At 40.5% G+C, this 18,454-nt stretch overlaps 1 protein-coding gene across 3 annotated transcripts in view; it reads left to right on the forward strand.

The window, feature by feature from the left end:
• KLF12 (KLF transcription factor 12) overlaps positions 1-10,332 on the forward strand; it is a 441,551-nt gene extending 431,219 nt beyond the window's left edge. For all 3 annotated transcript variants that reach the window (XM_059144589.1, XM_059144587.1, XM_059144588.1), the window contains one exon: positions 386-10,332. In XM_059144589.1, coding sequence (XP_059000572.1) covers positions 386-567 — 182 coding nt within the window. In that variant the 3' untranslated portion in view covers positions 568-10,332. The remainder of the gene's footprint in view (positions 1-385) is intronic.
• The last annotated feature ends 8,122 nt before the right edge of the window (positions 10,333-18,454 follow it).

The raw sequence follows: 18,454 nt of genomic DNA on the forward strand, positions 1-18,454 counted from the left end.
TCAGAATTAGAGCCAAATCAGCCTAGGCAGAAAGCTAGAATGCCTCTTTAGTCAAGCGGTTGTGGTTATATCCCATAGTGATCAGTCTGGCCCTTTGGATGCTTTGACCATAAAGTACCATCGTCCCCATCACTGAGGAGGCAAGTGTTAAAGAACTAACTGGCCAGATGTCACCACGGGAGGGAGGCAATGGAACGCGCTCCCTGTCCCCACCTGACTGACCCCCACCCCACCCCACCCCGCTGGCAGGGTGCAGAGGCTTCCCGACCAAAGATGACCACACGGAAACCCCACGGAGAGGGACAGTGCCCCCACCCCTAGGGCTGGCTTGGTTCTTGGGGGCGAGTGATGGAGCACCCAAAGCGTGTGTCCCTTTTTCTTCCAGGAGAGAAACCCTACAAGTGTACCTGGGAAGGCTGCACCTGGAAGTTCGCCCGCTCCGACGAGCTGACAAGGCATTACCGCAAACACACCGGCGTGAAGCCGTTCAAGTGCGCGGACTGTGATCGCAGCTTCTCCCGGTCAGACCACCTGGCCCTGCACCGCCGGAGGCACATGCTGGTGTGAGGAGTGCTTCCCGTCCAGCTGAGCGTAAGAGCTGGGTCTCTTAGCGGCACCCCATTCAGCAGGGCTGAATCCCCTCCACAGTGTTAACGCAAAAGGGCGTCACCATCCCACGATGTCTGAAACCAGAGCAGGAACAAGAAGGAACCCTTCTCCTTTTCGGTCTGAAGGTAACCCCCATCGCGACTGCACGAGAAACGTCTTCACGCTGGCCTGGGAGATCCGTGACACAAACGCTGAAGAGACAGGCACTGTTTCCCCGTGCCGTGTACTCTGCCGTTTCAAGATGTTTGTAGCTTGTACGTTTTCTGAGCTGTCAGACGTTTTGTTATCGATCCCTTAAAGGTCACCTATCACCAGCCGATGGCTAGAGCAGGACCTTTCAGATTGGGATTCTTCTCCCGCACCCCCCCCCACCCTGCCCCCTTCTTTTTACTGAAATTTTAGTTCCTGTCTCAGTAAGCTAGAACACACATCCAGTCTGTTTCCAGCGAGCAGCATGAAAGTAGAGAAGAAGCAGCCTGTTGGAGAGTTCCATGACCTGAAAAGAAAGGGGCACTCAGGCGGCCCTTGGCAGTCGCGCCACCTGCCACTTGTCCTTAGGCCATGCCCTGAAGAGAAACCGACATTGAATCTTTCATTTGTTTGTCGTTGATTGTTTCTGTTTTGTTTCGATTCCGTTCTGTTCATCTGTCAGAGCAGAGGGGCAGCGACATTTCAGGTGGAGCGTAGTGCCAGCGTCTGCCCTGGCGTGGACCGGCACCGAGGTGTTCTGTAGTTGAATAGGAAGAGCCTGTCTTAAAAAAAAAACAAAAAACAAACAAACAAAAAAAAAAACTACTGCCCCACTTCAAATCGCAGTGTCCTGTCACCTAGGCATCATCTCTTCCTGCCCCTAGTATTTGATTACAAGGAATCAGGGGGAAGGAAAAAAAAAAAAAAAAACTTTCTTAGACACACTGGCACCAAGGTAAGAGGTGGGGCTGCTCGGGCAAAGTCAGTGAACATGAAAAATCAGACAAAGCAGAGATGGGATAAAGCGCCTCTTGAGGAGAAAAGCAATAATGAATAAAAGGACTTTCCTACAATAACTTCACTGAGGACTCACGTTACCACAATTTTCATACTTACTAAAGGGATTGTAAAAAACACCCCAGTGGTTTAGCGGTCTTGGTTACAGGGACAGCACTGAGGTAATCTTTCTGCTAATTTTGTTGTCCTGCTTGGTGGAATACCACAATTAAAGATTATGCTCCCCTTTTCTTGTTTGAAAACAGTTATTTGGTGAACAGAAAGGCCAAGGAGGCATAGCAGGGAATTAACCCTTGGGTTAAGGGGTCAGTCCTCCTTGGAACCGAGTCAGTGGAAAGGGAGTGCTCCCCGAGGAAAGCCTAACATGGTGCTAGTTTCCTCACTTGGAGAGCCAAGGCTAAGTGACTCTCCATTAGGTTCTTCTATACAGATTTCATTTTCTAAACTGTATCAGACCCCAGGGGTTCTGCGTTGACACAGACAGGGATGTTGAACCCACTCATTCCGTGCTGAGGGTGAGGGGAGATGACAGTCCCGTCAACCCCCTAAAATTATGAGCCTTTCTTGCGACTAGTGCAGTATACAGTAAACAAAGCAATACATCACCAACAAGCATTCTTTCAGAAAAATTATCATATTTTTTTTTCCCCCACTAAAAGCTGTTCTTCTTTCAGCTGTACGTGGCTAAGGGGCTTGGTGACTTTTTCTGTTATTGTTGTTGTTGTTGTTGTTAAGATTTTTTATAGCTTAGATATAAAAGTTTGCCAGCATAGACCTTTGCAATGTATTTTAATTACAAACACTTGATTTGGGGAATTGCACAAATTAACCTCACAATATTCCTAGCTCATTTTTAAAATGTTTGAACATTCTGAAATAATTTCCTGTGGCAGAACTGTCCTTTTTAGGATCATCCCCTAATTCAGAGAATCTTATTCTGATGAAGCAAGGAACGATAAATCATTGAAACAAGGACAATTCATGTTGGATGGTATTAAAAGGAATTGTTTTAAATGTTCAAGCAACAGCATAATGATGTTCAGGTCAAATTCTATCTTCAAAAACTATGTGCTCTGCATTTTCTGCCAGGTCTGAAAAACTCATCAGGCAATTTCCCTCGAACAAGGGCTTCGAGTCTATTGATAAATAACTTTTTTTGCTACATAATCTATTACCCACCAAGCACTGTTTTTTTGTGTGTGGTTTTTTTGTTTTGTTTTGTTTTTGGTTTTTTGGCTTTTTGTTTTGGGGGGGGGTTGTTTTTTTTGTTTTCTTTGGTTTTTTGGGGTGTTTTTGTTTTTTGTTTTTTTACCAACTGGAAAGTTTTTTTATCTGTACTGTATACAATTCCTACTTCTTATTGCCTGTGACCATTTTGGGTAGAAAAAGGTCTCTTGCTGCATTCTAGCACTGGTTCCTGGTCATTGGCAAAGTACACGGAGAGTGGCCAACACAACCAAGCCACCCTCGCTTTTCCTGGTCCTGGAACCTGGCTGGCAGTCAGTAGGCGAATCGCCCAGCAGCGGTGTAGACTTGACTCCATTCTGCCTGCTCTCAGAGGATGGGCCGATCTCTTCTGTGCAAAGAGATGTCTTGAGAGTGTCACAGGTAGAAATGGTTTTTAGAATTCATAGAACTGACAGGCAGTGGGAGTTTCCTGAGTGACGGCTTGATTTAAATTTAGCACAGAGCTAAATGGGCTGCACCTCTCTGATCACATAGGAAGGGTTCAGGGAAGTGAGCTTTTTCTCCTCACCCTCTGAGAGTGGAAATCAGACCGAGATGGTAAGTTAACCGCTGAAACTGTCGGCGTTCTGCCATCTCCCAACCCCCCTCTGCCCCCTTGACACGCTCGATACTTCTAAAGAGGGATCCAAGCACAAACAGTGAGTGAGTGAGTTGCTGATCTCACCCCAGGACTGGAACTTCCCCAGGGCTCGTCCTGGAACAGAACAAATTCTCCCTGGTGAGTTTTCTACTAATGTTTCCCCTCGGAAAGGAAAGCGGTTGGGGAGAGAAGGAATTGGGTTTTCAGGTAGGAGTATCTTCGGGCGTGGAGAAGCCTTCTCATTTCATCTGTGTCCATCCTAGCCTCTTTTAGAAAAGCACAGTAGGAGATGATGAACACCAGAAAAGGCACAGAATCCACAGGACTTGTCCATCCCCTAACTAGAAGCATTCTTTGGTTTTAACTCTGGAGCTGTTCAGTTCGCAGTTGGACATGGGCGCGTGTTTGAGAACTTCTCCGCAGACTGCCGTGGTGGCTTGAGAAGCTGCAGGAGGCCTGGAGGTCTCTGTGCGTTGTAGAGATGGGAGTTCAAGGCAGTTAACGTTCTTTGAAAAGTTACAGGTTACCCTGAGGTTCTAACAGATTCCCTCCCCGTATTCTGACCTTAAGTTGTTAGGAAGCAGCCTCACGCTTCCCCATCGGCCTCCGGCCTCATCCTGTCAGTTATGTGTGGACTCCGGGAAGCCTGCTTGATGGCTTGTCTTAAGTTCTATTAAGACGTTTAGACTAAACTTCCTAATGGCTTTCCCATAAGGAGTATCCTACTTATTGCCTGCCGTCCCTTCGACAAAACACTATAGGACATTTATTTTCAAAAGCAGTGGAGCAACAGTAATACAAACTGCATTTTTAAAAAGAGCACTTTTTATTCACTTGAGAGTTTAAGTGGAAAATAGGAAGAGGATGGTGAGGGGGAAAGAACTTATAAGATGCTACAGTGTTTACAAATGCCAGTTCTAGGGGATTAGAAAGGCCATTCTCCTTGTGGTTGAAATTTGGAATAGCTTATACAAAGATTGTGTTCCCTTTTATACACTTTTTTTTTTAACTTCAAATTTTGCCACTTGTGTTTTAAACGTAAATATAATTCTGCACTTTGAAATCAGTTCATTCGAACAGTGACATGTATATGGATAAAGATGCAGTATTCCTTATTCTGTACTTTATTTATTATACGTACCAAAGCTGCCATTGAATAAATCCGGTAAGGTGAGGCCTTCAGATATACTAACTAATCGCCTTTGTCCTGTTGTTATGACTGCTTAGAAATGTGGCCACGATGTTGTTATAAAGGTGTCCTCACACAACGAGGACGGACAGTTTCAGCAGTGTTCAGAATGCCAGCACCCACGACACGCTGAGTTTTCACATGAGGGACTGAGCGGGAGAGAATTCCCACGGATCACATTAGGCCCGGGAAGCCTTAATACTCATAGTCCATAGCCCAGCCTCCGCTTCCGCTCTGCACTCACGCCTGTACATGGAGGAGGTAAATGTATTCTCTAACTTCATTGCCCAGATCTCTTCCTTCAGTTTTTCCCAGGTAGAGCATCTCATTAAAACTAGTCTTTCCATTTGATTTGGTCTCATCTAGGAAAGGGGTTTGGTAAGTCGTGTCTTCCGTATGTATTTCTGCTTGTCCCCACACTGCGTTCCACTTACCCATACAGGCACCCCCAACACACATGCCAGCACACACATGGCAGCCAGTGGGCCAGCAAATATCAACAAAGAACTTTTTTTAAAAGAATGAATTTGTAATAATCCATGCTATCTAGAGATGTAAGTTATTTACCTTATTAGGGAATCAGCTTATGATGCTATATATGACTTTGCCTGCATTTTATAGTTAAGAGGTGTACATAAAAATTTAAAAATGCTATATTTTCACAGCTTCATTATAGAGTAATGTCTGTTTAGCGACCCATGTCCATTGGTACTTTATGCTGAATACTGTGCAGTTGCAATAGAAATTCAGATTTTCGTAAGAAAATGAAATAGGAGGATACTGCATCTTTAAAAAAAATAGAGTGAAAATATTTTGCTGTATTCGTAAACATATGTGATAGTGGAAAAGTATTTTCAAACTTGCAAATTTTACAGAGGTTGTAAATAGTTTGATGAAGTATGTTGGGAAAAAAAAAAGAGCTTCTAGTTTTCATCACAATAAAAAAAAAAGAAACTTGTTCAGATATGCCTTGTATATCTTACAATTAGCAATATTGCCATGGGAACTCTGTTCTCCTTTGGCAGAGCACATTCCTTGTGCTCTGACAAAACGGAGTGGCCACTCGTCTCCATTTAGCCAGGATGGTTTAAAACACAATGAAGTCATTTTAAGTTGCAAACAACTGATTCCAAATTCAAAATGTCTTTGCCTGGAAAGGGGGAAATAGCTGCATCGGATTTTACTTGTGCTCAAGAGAAGCTTCTAGCAATTGTTCTCTTTTCTCCATTATCTTCCTCCTCGATGAACTAGTTCTTCACGGACTGAGCCACCCAGGCTCCCCTTTTGAACTAGTTCTTGACGAGAACGGAAAACAAAACAACGGTGAGGTGTTTATTCTTGTTTAATTGCAGAGGGAATGAAGAGTTTGGAGAGTAGCTACATGTTGACAAGATGAAGAGCTATGGTTATGGCCACATGTTAAATGAATCTACACTGGCAATAGGAATAAGCTAATGCCCATTTTCAGAAATGAATTAAAAGCTGAAAGTGCCTGTCAATAGACATTATGACCAATGAGATATTCCTATACTTTTACACAGCAATAATTCTTCATTACACTGGGTTTTTCCTCCACACTTTGGACACACACACACACACACACACACACACCGACTAAATATATGCACGTAGTAAACTGAATATGTTCGCATAATCACAAAAATTCTTTTGTGACTTTTAAATATTCCTAATCTTGTTTATGTTAATATTTCTTAATTTAATCTTACTTACAGAACGTCAGAATGCAAATCTGAATGTTAAGGTTCTCCTCAACATACATTCTGGCATAAGGCAATTATAATTGTCAGATAAAAACTTCACGGATTTGCCCCAAACGTGCAAAGCACTGTGCGTGGCTCAAAAAAGCGTTGCTCAGTTAACAAAAGCCCGATTTATTTAGAGCAAAACACTAGAGAGATTTGTTTGTTCTACTTTGTTTTGTCCACTAATATCAAAGGCACAGATTCATCTTTACATTTCTTCATTTCCTTTTTCCCTAATATTTGCTGTTATCATACACAGAACCATTTTGGAATGAATATCCACACCATCATTTCTCCCCTAAAAAGTCTACTGAAGACTGCTGACACTCGGTCAGCCTAGCTTTAACCAAGATTTGGAGTTGGTCCGGGAAATTACCAGAGTTCCGTTCAGAACTTCCCGACTTTTTCCTATGATTATTTTACTTCTAGACATGGAGTCATGAATAGAAATATACACTGCGATTATATGAATAGACAAGAACCCTGGAAATGTCCAGCCTTACCATCTCAGAGCACAAATCCACCCAAACAAGCTATTGAGGGCTACCAGTCAAATTACATTCTTTCAGGGCCAAACATTTGATAAAAGCAATTTTTAAAAGTCTAACTGTGATTAAACACTCAGGCTTTAGACAGTGAAGACCACCCTGATAGGTAGTGATCTACATACCTCTCTAGAACCAGACCAGGTCTAGGAAATCATCAACCGTTTCCTCCTCTAAGTTTCAGAAAGAAGGAAATGTGTCAGGATAGAGTGTCAAAGAACGAATGAAATGTCAAAGGAAAGGTGCTGGGTTCTTTAATCTCCCCAAAGTCAAGTCTTCTGATTGGGCTGCTTTCTGCAAGGTGTCTAGAAGTACCAAGTGAGAAGGTCCAAATTTCAGCAAACCATGCAAACAATAGCTCTTCTTTCTTAAAGCCTTACTCTACACCAAGCATTCACCTAGACCACTTTTGGACACACTAACCCATAGACAGGTCTATATTTCATGGTTGGGAAATGGAAGCACAGAGAGAGTTGGCTGAGTCACCGGCAAACACAGAAACCCTGAACAGCAGAGTGGGAAGGTGAAGCCGCATACCTCTGGCTCTGCAGCCGGGGTTCTTCCCCCTGCACTACACTGTACCTGCCTTCCCAGCAGCCATGTTGTCCTGTTTTTCACTGAAATTGTTTTATGGCCAGGTAGTCCTATTTCCAAGTACAAGGCAGCACATGATAGGACAGTGGTAGGTAAGATTGAAATCAGTCCTTTCCTGGAAAATCATGCATGAAGGATCATTGTAAACAAACAGCAATGACCAGTCTCCCTGAACCTGTCACTTTCCTCCCAAATGTTTGGCCTAGAGATCCCAAATCATGAGCACTCTTCCCTAGTGGGTGGCATGTTGCCATAGTGGGTCTTCTCCATTCCCCATATTTCTCTGTAGGCAGAGTAAAAACCTTTCCACCTGCAGACCTTCTAGAATCTGCTCAAATTGCATTTGAAGTCTTCACCTCCTTCGAACGCATAGTTACTGACAGAGCCCACTCTTGGTGGCTGTTTTTGGGGTGGCAATCACAACCATTTAGATGCTGAGCAATGAGAGAGAACGGAGAATGCCTTTTCCGATTTCTCACCTGATGGAACCACCTCAGAATGTTTTAAATAGCCTTATGGATAATTTGATTATAGTATTGTTGTTAGTTTAATTGAATTTTGTGTAAGAAGCTGTCCAACATCAGAGGAGTCAACCCCCACCCCTTTTCGGTGTTACAAGCTCCCTGACACTATTGATTCATGGAAATACTAATGGGCTTAGAAAACATCAAGAGAATGTCATTTCTCATGGTGTTTCTTTCTTCTGAAAATGAATCTCCTGAATTATGGTCTTTCTCCCTGCTCCTTGGCGAGGGAAGAGATAAAACCTGTATAAACAAATTCCCTTCTATGCTGAGAGCAAGTGTTCTGTGTGCACGAGCTGCCGCAGGAAGGGGCTCTCTTCCCCCATTAATTGGGTTTCACAAGCAACAGTTTCTCAACAACCAAACCACAACTTGAAGTGAGTTGAAAGAGATGGATAGTGGCAATAGTCACATCAGGACTTTGTTTTTCTTTCTGGGTTTCATCTCTAGAAATTGTAAACGTTTGAGACCACAGAGTCTGCCCTTTGTGCAAAGCAAGAACCAGGGACTGGGTGAACACAATCTTCCTTTTTCCAAAGTGGGCCCACCAAGACTTTGACAGAGATTCATTTTTGGGGAGAAATGAGGGTGAAGAGGAGGATAGGATTTGGGTCAAATTCTAGTCAAAATGCTCAAGTATTCAAAAAGTAAGACATTTTAGGGACACACTAACATCTTCCCTTTGCTAATTTCAGGCTCCAAAGATAGGCATAAAACATTACAAAGAAATGCTTTTGCCCTACTTGTGTTTCTAGTTTTCCCGTTGCAGGATTTTGTAATTACATTAGACAGCAATATATATTTTGTTCCTCAAGCTTCATTACTTTGGATGGGTATTGTTGAACTGGGGCACTGGTGCCTATATTCAAGGCTCTTTCCTATCAACTTGTCTGTCCGCAATTTGTTGTGTTTAAAAATCCATTTTTTAAAAAATCACCATCTCCCCGCCCCCACCCCCCGCCCATGGAACGGTGGCTGTATTGTTTCGTCCATGTCTATGTGGGACACATTGCATCATTGGCAAACCAACTCTCTGTGGATGCGAGATCACTACTTCCAAAACCAGCTTGAAAACATCGTCTTATGTATTATGTCATCCTACATCATAATGCAATTATGTGTATCATAACATGCTCATTTAAAAAAAAAAAAAAAGAAAGAAACCAGCAGATTCATGTTTGTCCATTGAAGAATGTACTCAGAACTTTCTGTGTTGTGAAACGATGAGAACAGACCACCTTCAAGATACCCACCTGCCACTTAAAATGACCTAGTTATAATTAGTAGTAGTCTAGACGCTGCTCTTGGCGTGGGGGGGTCAGTTCAGACGTCACGTTCTTCTGAATAAATCTCTCACTCATATTTGAAAAAAAAAATAGATGGGAATAAAGAAAAATAGCATCTTTGGCCAATTCAAGCAGGTATCTTTTTTTTCCTTTTCCTTGACACTTTGCTCATTATACATGATGACTGGATCACAAGATCCATCTGTGGAAAAATACAAAAACGTCCTTTACTTTACAAAACAGTTATTCTAGGCTCAAAAGCCTCTGAACAGCAAATTGAATAGATGTGCTGCGTCTTACTCACTTAACAGATGTAATTTCACAAAAGACTCTTGGGTCTCTGATCCCAGAGAGTTAGAATGCCCACAGGAGGTCCTACACATTAAAGGACACCACCACTCCCCCCTCAGTGATGCTGGCAAGCAAAGGTGTTCATTTCTTAGATCTTCATTTGGTTTTCTGTTCAGAGTTTTAATTGCAAATGAATTTATTTCTCCAGCTTATCTAAAGATCTAATTTCCCAATAGTTTCCTCTGCATTTATATACTCTGTAGTGTTTAGGCAACCCCTGTTATAAGTTTATTAATATTATGTAAGTGTTGTTCTTGTATTTATGTATAGTGTATGTATTGTAAATATATTCAGAGCTTTTTTCCTTTTACTGTAAAATGGTGATTTTCTTTTTTTTTTCTTTTTTCTTTCTTTTTTCTTTCTTTTTTTTTTTTTTTTTTTTTTTTGCCCTATGATGATGTAAAGGGAGACCCTCCTAATGAGATTCTCTCAGAGGATGATTATTCCAGTCTATTCTCAGAGATTTAAATGAACAAGTGTTATCGTTTTTAATGGTGTCTCAGACATATTCTGTTGGTGCATTGCTTTTCTGTATTCAACTTTCCTATGAATTGAGCTGTGAACCGAAATAGAGTTTAAACCTTAACTGTATGCATTTGTATAATTATCTGAATGAAGGCATGAAGGTTAAATAAAGCATTTTGTATGGAACAAAACTCCCTAATTATTACTAAGGCTGACTCAGACACTTTGGAAATCATAGTTATTAACCATTCTAATTAAACCTTTGTTATGAAAAGTTTTACCACTTGTGTATAGTGATTTGAAGCACAGAATGAGATACAGCGTGTACCCAAAAATGAACAGGTTTGGGTTTTTTTTTTTTTTTCTCATAACAACGAGCACCTAAAGAAGGATTCCTAATGTAATAGTTTACTGAATATAAAACTAAAAAGTGGTCCAGAAATATGAAGTGATATGAAAAAGTTAACACCTTTCAGAGCCGAAAATGGAATCTCTATAATTGAATGAATTATTTTTTTCAGATTTTTTGTATCATCTACGTACAGAATGATCCATCTAGCACATGCCAAAGCTAATTTCTGTATATTTTTAAGAAAACTGGATTATGAGGCTTTGAAAATAAGACCATTAATGAGTAGAAAATCTTTGGAATAATAGCTAAAATAAGCACTTGAAGAATCTATGTAAGTATCTTCCTGCATGGTGTCTTTCCATTGAAGATCTACAAGAAAAATCCATTCCACAATGAGAATGCCAGTCAATACTACTAACAATTCTACAGAAAGGTGATAGATGATAATTAAAATTGTAATAATAAAATAAAACTTCATAGATGCTTGGCAGTGTTCTAAGCATTATATTTGTTCCTCTTTATTCATTATGAAAGTTCTGAGTTAGGTTCTGTTATTTCTTAATTTTTACAGAAAAAAAAAAAGTGAGGCACTGAGTTTAGGCAATTGCTCCAGTCAGTCTGGTTGCAGGACTGGTGTCCTACGGGGCTGGAGACAGGGTAGAAGGTGGGGAGCAGGGGCTGAGGTGGGAGAGAGAGAGAGTTAAGAGCATTCAGTATCGTCGAAGCAGTCAACAAATACCTTTGATTATATATGTACATACAAATATTAAAAAAATGAACAAAATACTACCCTTCATCTCAGACTCCACAAACCAGAGTGTAATTTAAGAACTCATAAAAATCAGAGACTGAAGTCATTTGGGGCTCACTTTATTACTGACAGAACTCCATTTCCAAATGAACGTGGAGTTCTACAAAGTCGCTTTGTGCCACTCAAAGACCCTGTGGAGAGAGCCACGGGGGAGTGCGTCCCACCCCATCCCCATCCAAACACGCTTCTTTGGCATCAGGATGGAGATTCTGTGCCCTGTTGCTCCGACCTTCCCAAAGCTGGCTGTTCTGAGCACTCTGATGGGGTCTCCCCCAGTCAGAACTTTCCTGATACTTCCATGGTGATCACAATCCCAACTCGGCAAAAGAAATCACTCACTAAAAGATTATAAGGCTTTTTTGAAAATCGAGGCAATAAACCATAAGTGCATTTTTGCTAAATTATTTGTGAAGATTCTAGCTGTGCCATGTTAGACATACTCCATTAAGGCAGAGCCCAACAAATTAGAGAGGTCTGTCTTGTTCTACACTGTGGTGAATGAAGCATGGTAGTAACTTGTAAGGCTGAACCTAATTCATTCAATTACTTCATTTTGGGTATGACTTTGTAACAAAACAGTAAGTTCGACGTTAAATTTATGTCTTCGACCTGATTTTCCAAAAGTCCGCTTTAGGCCAGCTAACAGTCAAACCAGCTCCCTAGTTACGTTTTTTGTTTGTTTTTTCAGTTCATCCCAGGAAACTTTATCATAAAGATAGACCAATGAGACAAATCTCATGGAAGAAATCACATGATACTGTTTGACTCTCAAGGTAACCTCTTTGTTAATATTTCTTCTCTTGAGTGATTCCGGGATACTTCCGCAATAGGTGGGATTAAATGGGTGCTAGATAATTCTGTATCTTCCTCAGTCCTCTCCCTTACTCTGGGTGTTTCATCAAAGCTAGGATTTCTAGTCCAAGTCTTAATGATTTCATTGTTTCTTACTGTCTGCAATATAACGACTACAAAACAACAGCATGAAGTGGTTAAAAGTACAGAAACGGCAATGTGCTTAGAATTGAATACCTTGGGGCTTTATCAAAGAAGAAAAAATATATCAGTGCTAGAATAAAATCATGCTTCCTAAAAAATAATTTTAGTCCCAGGTGGCCACTGATGGTTTTCATACCATATAGTGTATTGTCTTCCCACCAAAGTTGCACGGTTTCTTTCTACACAATGAATTCCTTGTACTTTGTCTGACTGCTGTCTGGATGTAATATATTTCTCTCCCAACAGTGTAATAAGTGTAATTTACATCACTTCCTGTTTAGTCTAAATTCACCAATGAACGCCTACACAGCTCATACACTTGAGTGAATATCTATTTCTGAAATAAATCGCATTTTCCCTGTAGAGGAACATTTTTTACACGATCTTTTTCTTTTACAGTTTCATTGTGTTGAATTCCTGCGTGTGTGTGTGTGTGTGAGACAGAGAGAGAGAGAAAACTGTTTTATGAGCCCATGATGACATCAGCAACATTAGACTCCAGCAGGTATGCTAAAAACAGGTTCACTCAGGAATGTCCCAAAATTGCTTAAACATATGGATAGCCATCATGATGCCCCCTTTTGTTATAGCTACAGTTCATGTGAATATATTGGAATCCATTACCCTGGAGAGGATTGCAAATCTGTGCCACGAGCTACTGTAATATCTGTGTACCTTGGAGCTTTCAGACCATACCAAAGACTCTGGTCAGTTCTAGCATCTGGAGAGTGGCCTTGCTGCTGCCCCAGACTCCTCTGAACTCTTAAGCTTGATCATAGCCCAGGTTGGGAGGTAGATGCGGTCCTGAGGATTAACGTGGTTGATCATCCTCATGGCCCTTTAAGTTGACATTAACGTGGCCGGTACATTCTGTGGCTGATCTAGGATCTCTGGAGCCTACTTCACCTCTCGTTGCTGATCTGGGGCCATTGATTTGTAATATGTTTGACATGAATTCACATAGTCACTCAGGCAATGATCGTTGGTTCCTTGGTAATATATACAACAATATTCTGTAGCTAAAGTGAACATTGAAGTTAGAGTCAATATATCTACAATAAGGGGAGTGGTTGGGAAATTTCATGGTTTATTTGTTCAGACACTCATGCATGACACGTCAATGTTATTATGTTTACTAGGAACAATTTTTACATGCATAAAATAAGGAAAAGCACATATATGAGTTGTTAGTCTGTGTAGGTATTATACTAATTAAGATATAAAATTTGTACCTAAGACATAATCTCTAACCACAAGTAAGTTACATCCTACTAGGGTAGATAAATACACTAGGGTAGAAAATATAAATGAGGGGCGCCTGGGTGGCTCAGTTGGTTAAGTGTCTGCCTTCGGCTTAGGTCATGATCTCAGGGTCCTGGGATCCAGCTCCCCATTAGGCTCCCTGCTTCTCCCTCTCCTGCTCCCCCTACTTGTGGTCTCTCTCTCTCTCTGCGTCGAATAAATAAATAAAATCTTTAAAAAGAAAGAAGGGGGGTGAAGGAAGGAAGGGAAGGGAAAGAAAGTAAAGAGAAAGGAAAAGAAAAAAAGGATAAAGGAAGGGAAGGGAAAGGAAAATGGATTAGCACCACTAACACTGGCTACGGTGTCCTGGAAGTCTAGTTGTAGACAGAAGCTTTTCCATAACACAGGCAATCAGCTGGGCCTCCATGTTCCCTGAGATCTATATAGCATGTGGATGCTCCAGTCCCTAATTTCATACCCAAGCCCTCCCCAAGATTTCTGTGAACTTTGAGGGTATACGCAGCACTGGGAGGAAAGGACTCAAGGTTGCTTGCGTTATCACAATCAACTCCAACTCTTGGTTTTGGGATCATTTTAAGGTCCGTCCTGTCAGCCTCTTCCTTGATTTACTACACAAATGTACACACATACAAACACAAGCATGTGTAAATTGTGTAGTTATGGTTTGCCATTGAAGCGTTGTGTCCCACTACTGACAACTGAATTCATTTAATGGGTCAAGATGAACATTTTCCAAAATTTGGTAAAGAATGAAATGGGACGGTGTAGGATAAGATGGAATGGAATGGAATGGGGGAGAAGAAAGAGCGGAGAAGATGAGGAGTAGCTTTTGTTTTTGTTATGTACACATGGGCATGAGAGTGAGGAGGCCCAATGTAAAAAGTAAAGTTTGAAAGTCTCTAGTTGACTGGTCTATCTCTCTCCTTTTGTCCTGCCCAACATCTCCCAGGACAAATCCCGGTGGGTTCATTTCTCACACTGAGCAGGGTATCCATTGTGATGATTAATTTTATTTGTCAGATTCGCTGGGCTATGGTGCTCAGATATTTGGTCAAACATTATTTGGGTTGTTTCCATGAAGGTAGTTTTTTTTGTTTTGTTTTGTTTTGTTTTAATAAATTAAACATTTAAACGGTGGGCTTTCAATAAAGCAGATTACCCTCCATGATGTAGATGGGGGGCTTAATAGGACAAAAACTAACTGCCCCTAAGAAAGAAGGACTTCTCCCAGTAGACACCTTTGGATTTGAACTTCAGCCCTTCCCTGAACCACTAAACCCCTAGCTTGGTAGCCTGCCCATCATATTTTAGAGTTACATGCCTCTGCAATTATGTCAGCCAATTCCTTAAAACAAATTTGTCTACAGATAGAGAGATAGAGGTTAGAGATATAGAGATACACACACACACCCACACCCTGCTGGTTTTGGTTCTCAAGAGAAGCCTGACTAATGCTTCCTTCTATTTGATTTCTCAGGCTAGTTCTCATCTCCCCGACCTTACCTTTTCTCCTATGGGACCAACCCAGATATTTTGCCAAATAAAGGTAATTCTTTCCTCATGAAAAATTCTGTGGCCAGTTACAGCTTGGAATGGAAATGGGAAGGTCATTTCATGAGGGATGGAACTCGTATCAGATGCTATGTTTGGCTGTAGTATTTCAACTGACTTAAATTAATTGATTTCCATAACTGGAAGAGCAAAGGTACTGTCATCTTTTGAGCCTTAGTTTATCTCTGAAACTCCTGTCATCCTTGCTCTTTTTGGCAGCTTCTACCTCAGGCTGGCTGTGAGATGGTTGCAAAAGTCCCAGGGCTCCTACCCACGTACAAGCATAACAGAGGAAAAGAGAGACTTGCTCCCAGAAGCAGCAACAGGAAGGAAAATCTGTAGCAAACCTCTCTTCCTATTTCATTGGTCCAAATTCTGAAATAAGCACAGCCCTGAGCCAGTCTTTGGCAAAGGAACCCTTAAATAAGACTTGTTCCCTTGTGCCACAGGTTGGAGTCAACTTCTCATGAGGCTCATGAGCTTCCTAGGGGAATAAAATGGGTTCAGTGTGACTTGTGGTTTTTAGTCAATTGTTTGTTTTGAAAATTTAAAAACCTTCAGAAAAGTTCAAAAATACAATGGTGAACATCCGTATACCCATCGACAAGTCAGCTAGCGCACTGTCTATACACATTTTTTAACTGTTTAAGTGCAAATTGTGGATGTCTTTTAGACTTCTTCCCTGAGTATTTCTACACCTATCCCTTAACCAGGATATCATCCCATCCGAGTTGTAAAAATATCTCAGTAAAGACCTCTACAGATTTTTAGTTTTGGGGATCCAGATCCCGTCAAGGGAAGGGTCACACGATCACTAGCCTTCCCCACCTTCTCCTTCCTTTTTCCCCTCTTCTTTTTGTTTTTCTTGATTATTGTTTTTGTTCATTTAGGTTTTTGCTTGCTTGTTTTGATGGTGGTCTTTCATGACTTTGACAGTTTCAAAGAATCTAGGCCAGTTGTTTTGACTGTGTCCTTCCATTTAGATTTGTATCCTTATGATTAGATTCAGATTAAAAATTTGTCAGAGGGAACACTAACCGGTAATGTAGACTGAGTGCATTGCATAGAAGGGATATGGAGCAGGTTTCTCTCATGGTTGACAGTGTGAAATTTGTTCACCATTACAAAACTTTACTACTACTACTTCCATGTAGATTTCATTATATCCTTGAGGGTTTTTTTTTTTTTTTTGCCCTTGAGGTTGACTTTACATCTTTAAAAGAGACTCTGCAGAAGTTACTTCATTTTTAAAGTTAATATATAATTATTAATGTAAAGATTCCAAAGCTTAGTTCTTCCTTAACCTTTTCCTTCAACATCCTAATAGTATTATTGTATTTATTAATCTAGCAAATGTAACACTTGTTGTAAGGTGATGAAAGCAATTCAATTCCTTGGAACATGAAAAACTGAATTTGTAAATTTAATATATATACTTTTTCTTTTATGAAGTTTAATGGATGAACAACAAGCCATTCCCAAGAACTAAATATTTTAATTAATCTATAAACTTTAGATATGATGATTCTTAAATTCTCTAAATGTTCTGACTTTGCATATAAATTTTTTATAAGATTCAACTTAAAATTTAAGAAATTTAAGCCATTGCTTAAATTTCATGTTTCCAATTAGATTCATAAGGTTAGCTTCTAGCAGGACATACTCTGTTATACTCTTAGTTGCTGTAAGTGTCAAATATGCACAAATTTCTTTTTTTTTTTTTAAGATTTTATTTATTTGAGAGAGAGATTGAGAGAGCGATCATGAGCAGGAAAGGAAGGATAGAGGAAGAAGCAGACCCCTCACTGAGCAGGGAGCCCGATGCAGGACTCTATCCCAGGACCTTGGGATCATGACCTGAGCCAAAGGCAGACGCTTAGCCGACTGAGCCACCCAGGCGCCCCTAGGCACAGATTTCTTACACAAAAATATTAACACCATGATTATGATTCTTAAATATTTCTATACTTAATCATAAACTGTCTTGGGGTTAAAGGGAAACAATTAGAACATTTCAAATAGTTTGGGGTTTACCTTCTCAGATAATGAAGTTGCTTGAGACTGGAGATCTCATTTGAGATACAGGTATAGTATTAACACGGATGGAAAACCTATTGGGTTATAAACATGGACCCCTATTCATAATGTGAACTATAACTTAGCAAGAGTACTTGGGTGGTTATGTACTTCACATCCCCAGGCTAAATTTTTTTATTAGCAAATTTTTCCATATTCTCAGGGAAGTCTGTACATACCCACATATACACACGTACACTCCCAATGCAATTCTACTTGATTGAATTTGCATTTATTTGGGTTTATACACTTGATTATACGCTATACTCCTGAAGACTTTGGAATAGGATGGATTTTTTTTCTTATAATCATTCCTATAAAGTAGGGTTATAACTCTCGCCAATATGAAAGTGACCATGCGAACACACAGATCTAAGACAGTGGTTCTTAATAAGGGCACAATTTTCATGGCCAAGGGATATTTATCAATGACTGGAGACACTCTGATTATCATGACTGGGACAAATAGCGCTACTGGCCTGTGGATAGAATCCAAGGATGCTACTTAACATGTAGCAATGCTCAGGACAGTCCCCCATAACAAAGGATTCTTCTGTCCAAAGTGCCAGAAGTGCTGAAGTTGACAAACTCTGGTCTAAGGTTATGTCAAAGTCATTAGGTTCCCAGACGCAACCAACTTTATTCACTCTAACCTGCAGAAATGGCAGTGGGAGCAATTAACAAAGAACTGAATAGATAGACAGTACTGGGGAGATGGTGAACCCCTGCATTCTGTGTTCCAGCAATAGTCAGACCTCTGTACTGGAACGGACCTACATTCCATGCCTGCATACATGTCACCCTAGCCTAGAACTTTGTTTTCTGTGTGTCTACTTAGTGAATTCTAATGTATTCATTACTTCCCCTATATAATCTCGGAATCTATTACCTATCCGGCTAGGAAGTGACAAGAATTTCCTCTTGTGCCTTAAACATACATCAAATATTGCACTTATAATGCTGTAAATACCTATTACATATCTTCTTTTTAGCTACATTGTAAGCTGTTTGAGAGCAGAAGTTGTGTTTTCCTTGTCTTAAATCCATAGAGTCTGGTACAACCTGCCACTCAATATATATTTGATGGGTACATAAATGATCCAATTTATAGATAGGACTTTAACAAGGAGAATAGAAATAATGAATTGGAAGAGTACCTTTGAACTAGATCACAGAGGACCATAAAGGCTAAATTCTGGAATTTGGTCTTTATTATTTAGGGAATAGAGAGTGAGTGATATTTTTACTTCTGAAGATGAATGTT

Source organism: Mustela lutreola, chromosome 13, assembly GCF_030435805.1.
Source record: "Mustela lutreola isolate mMusLut2 chromosome 13, mMusLut2.pri, whole genome shotgun sequence".
NCBI lineage: Eukaryota > Metazoa > Chordata > Mammalia > Carnivora > Mustelidae > Mustela > Mustela lutreola.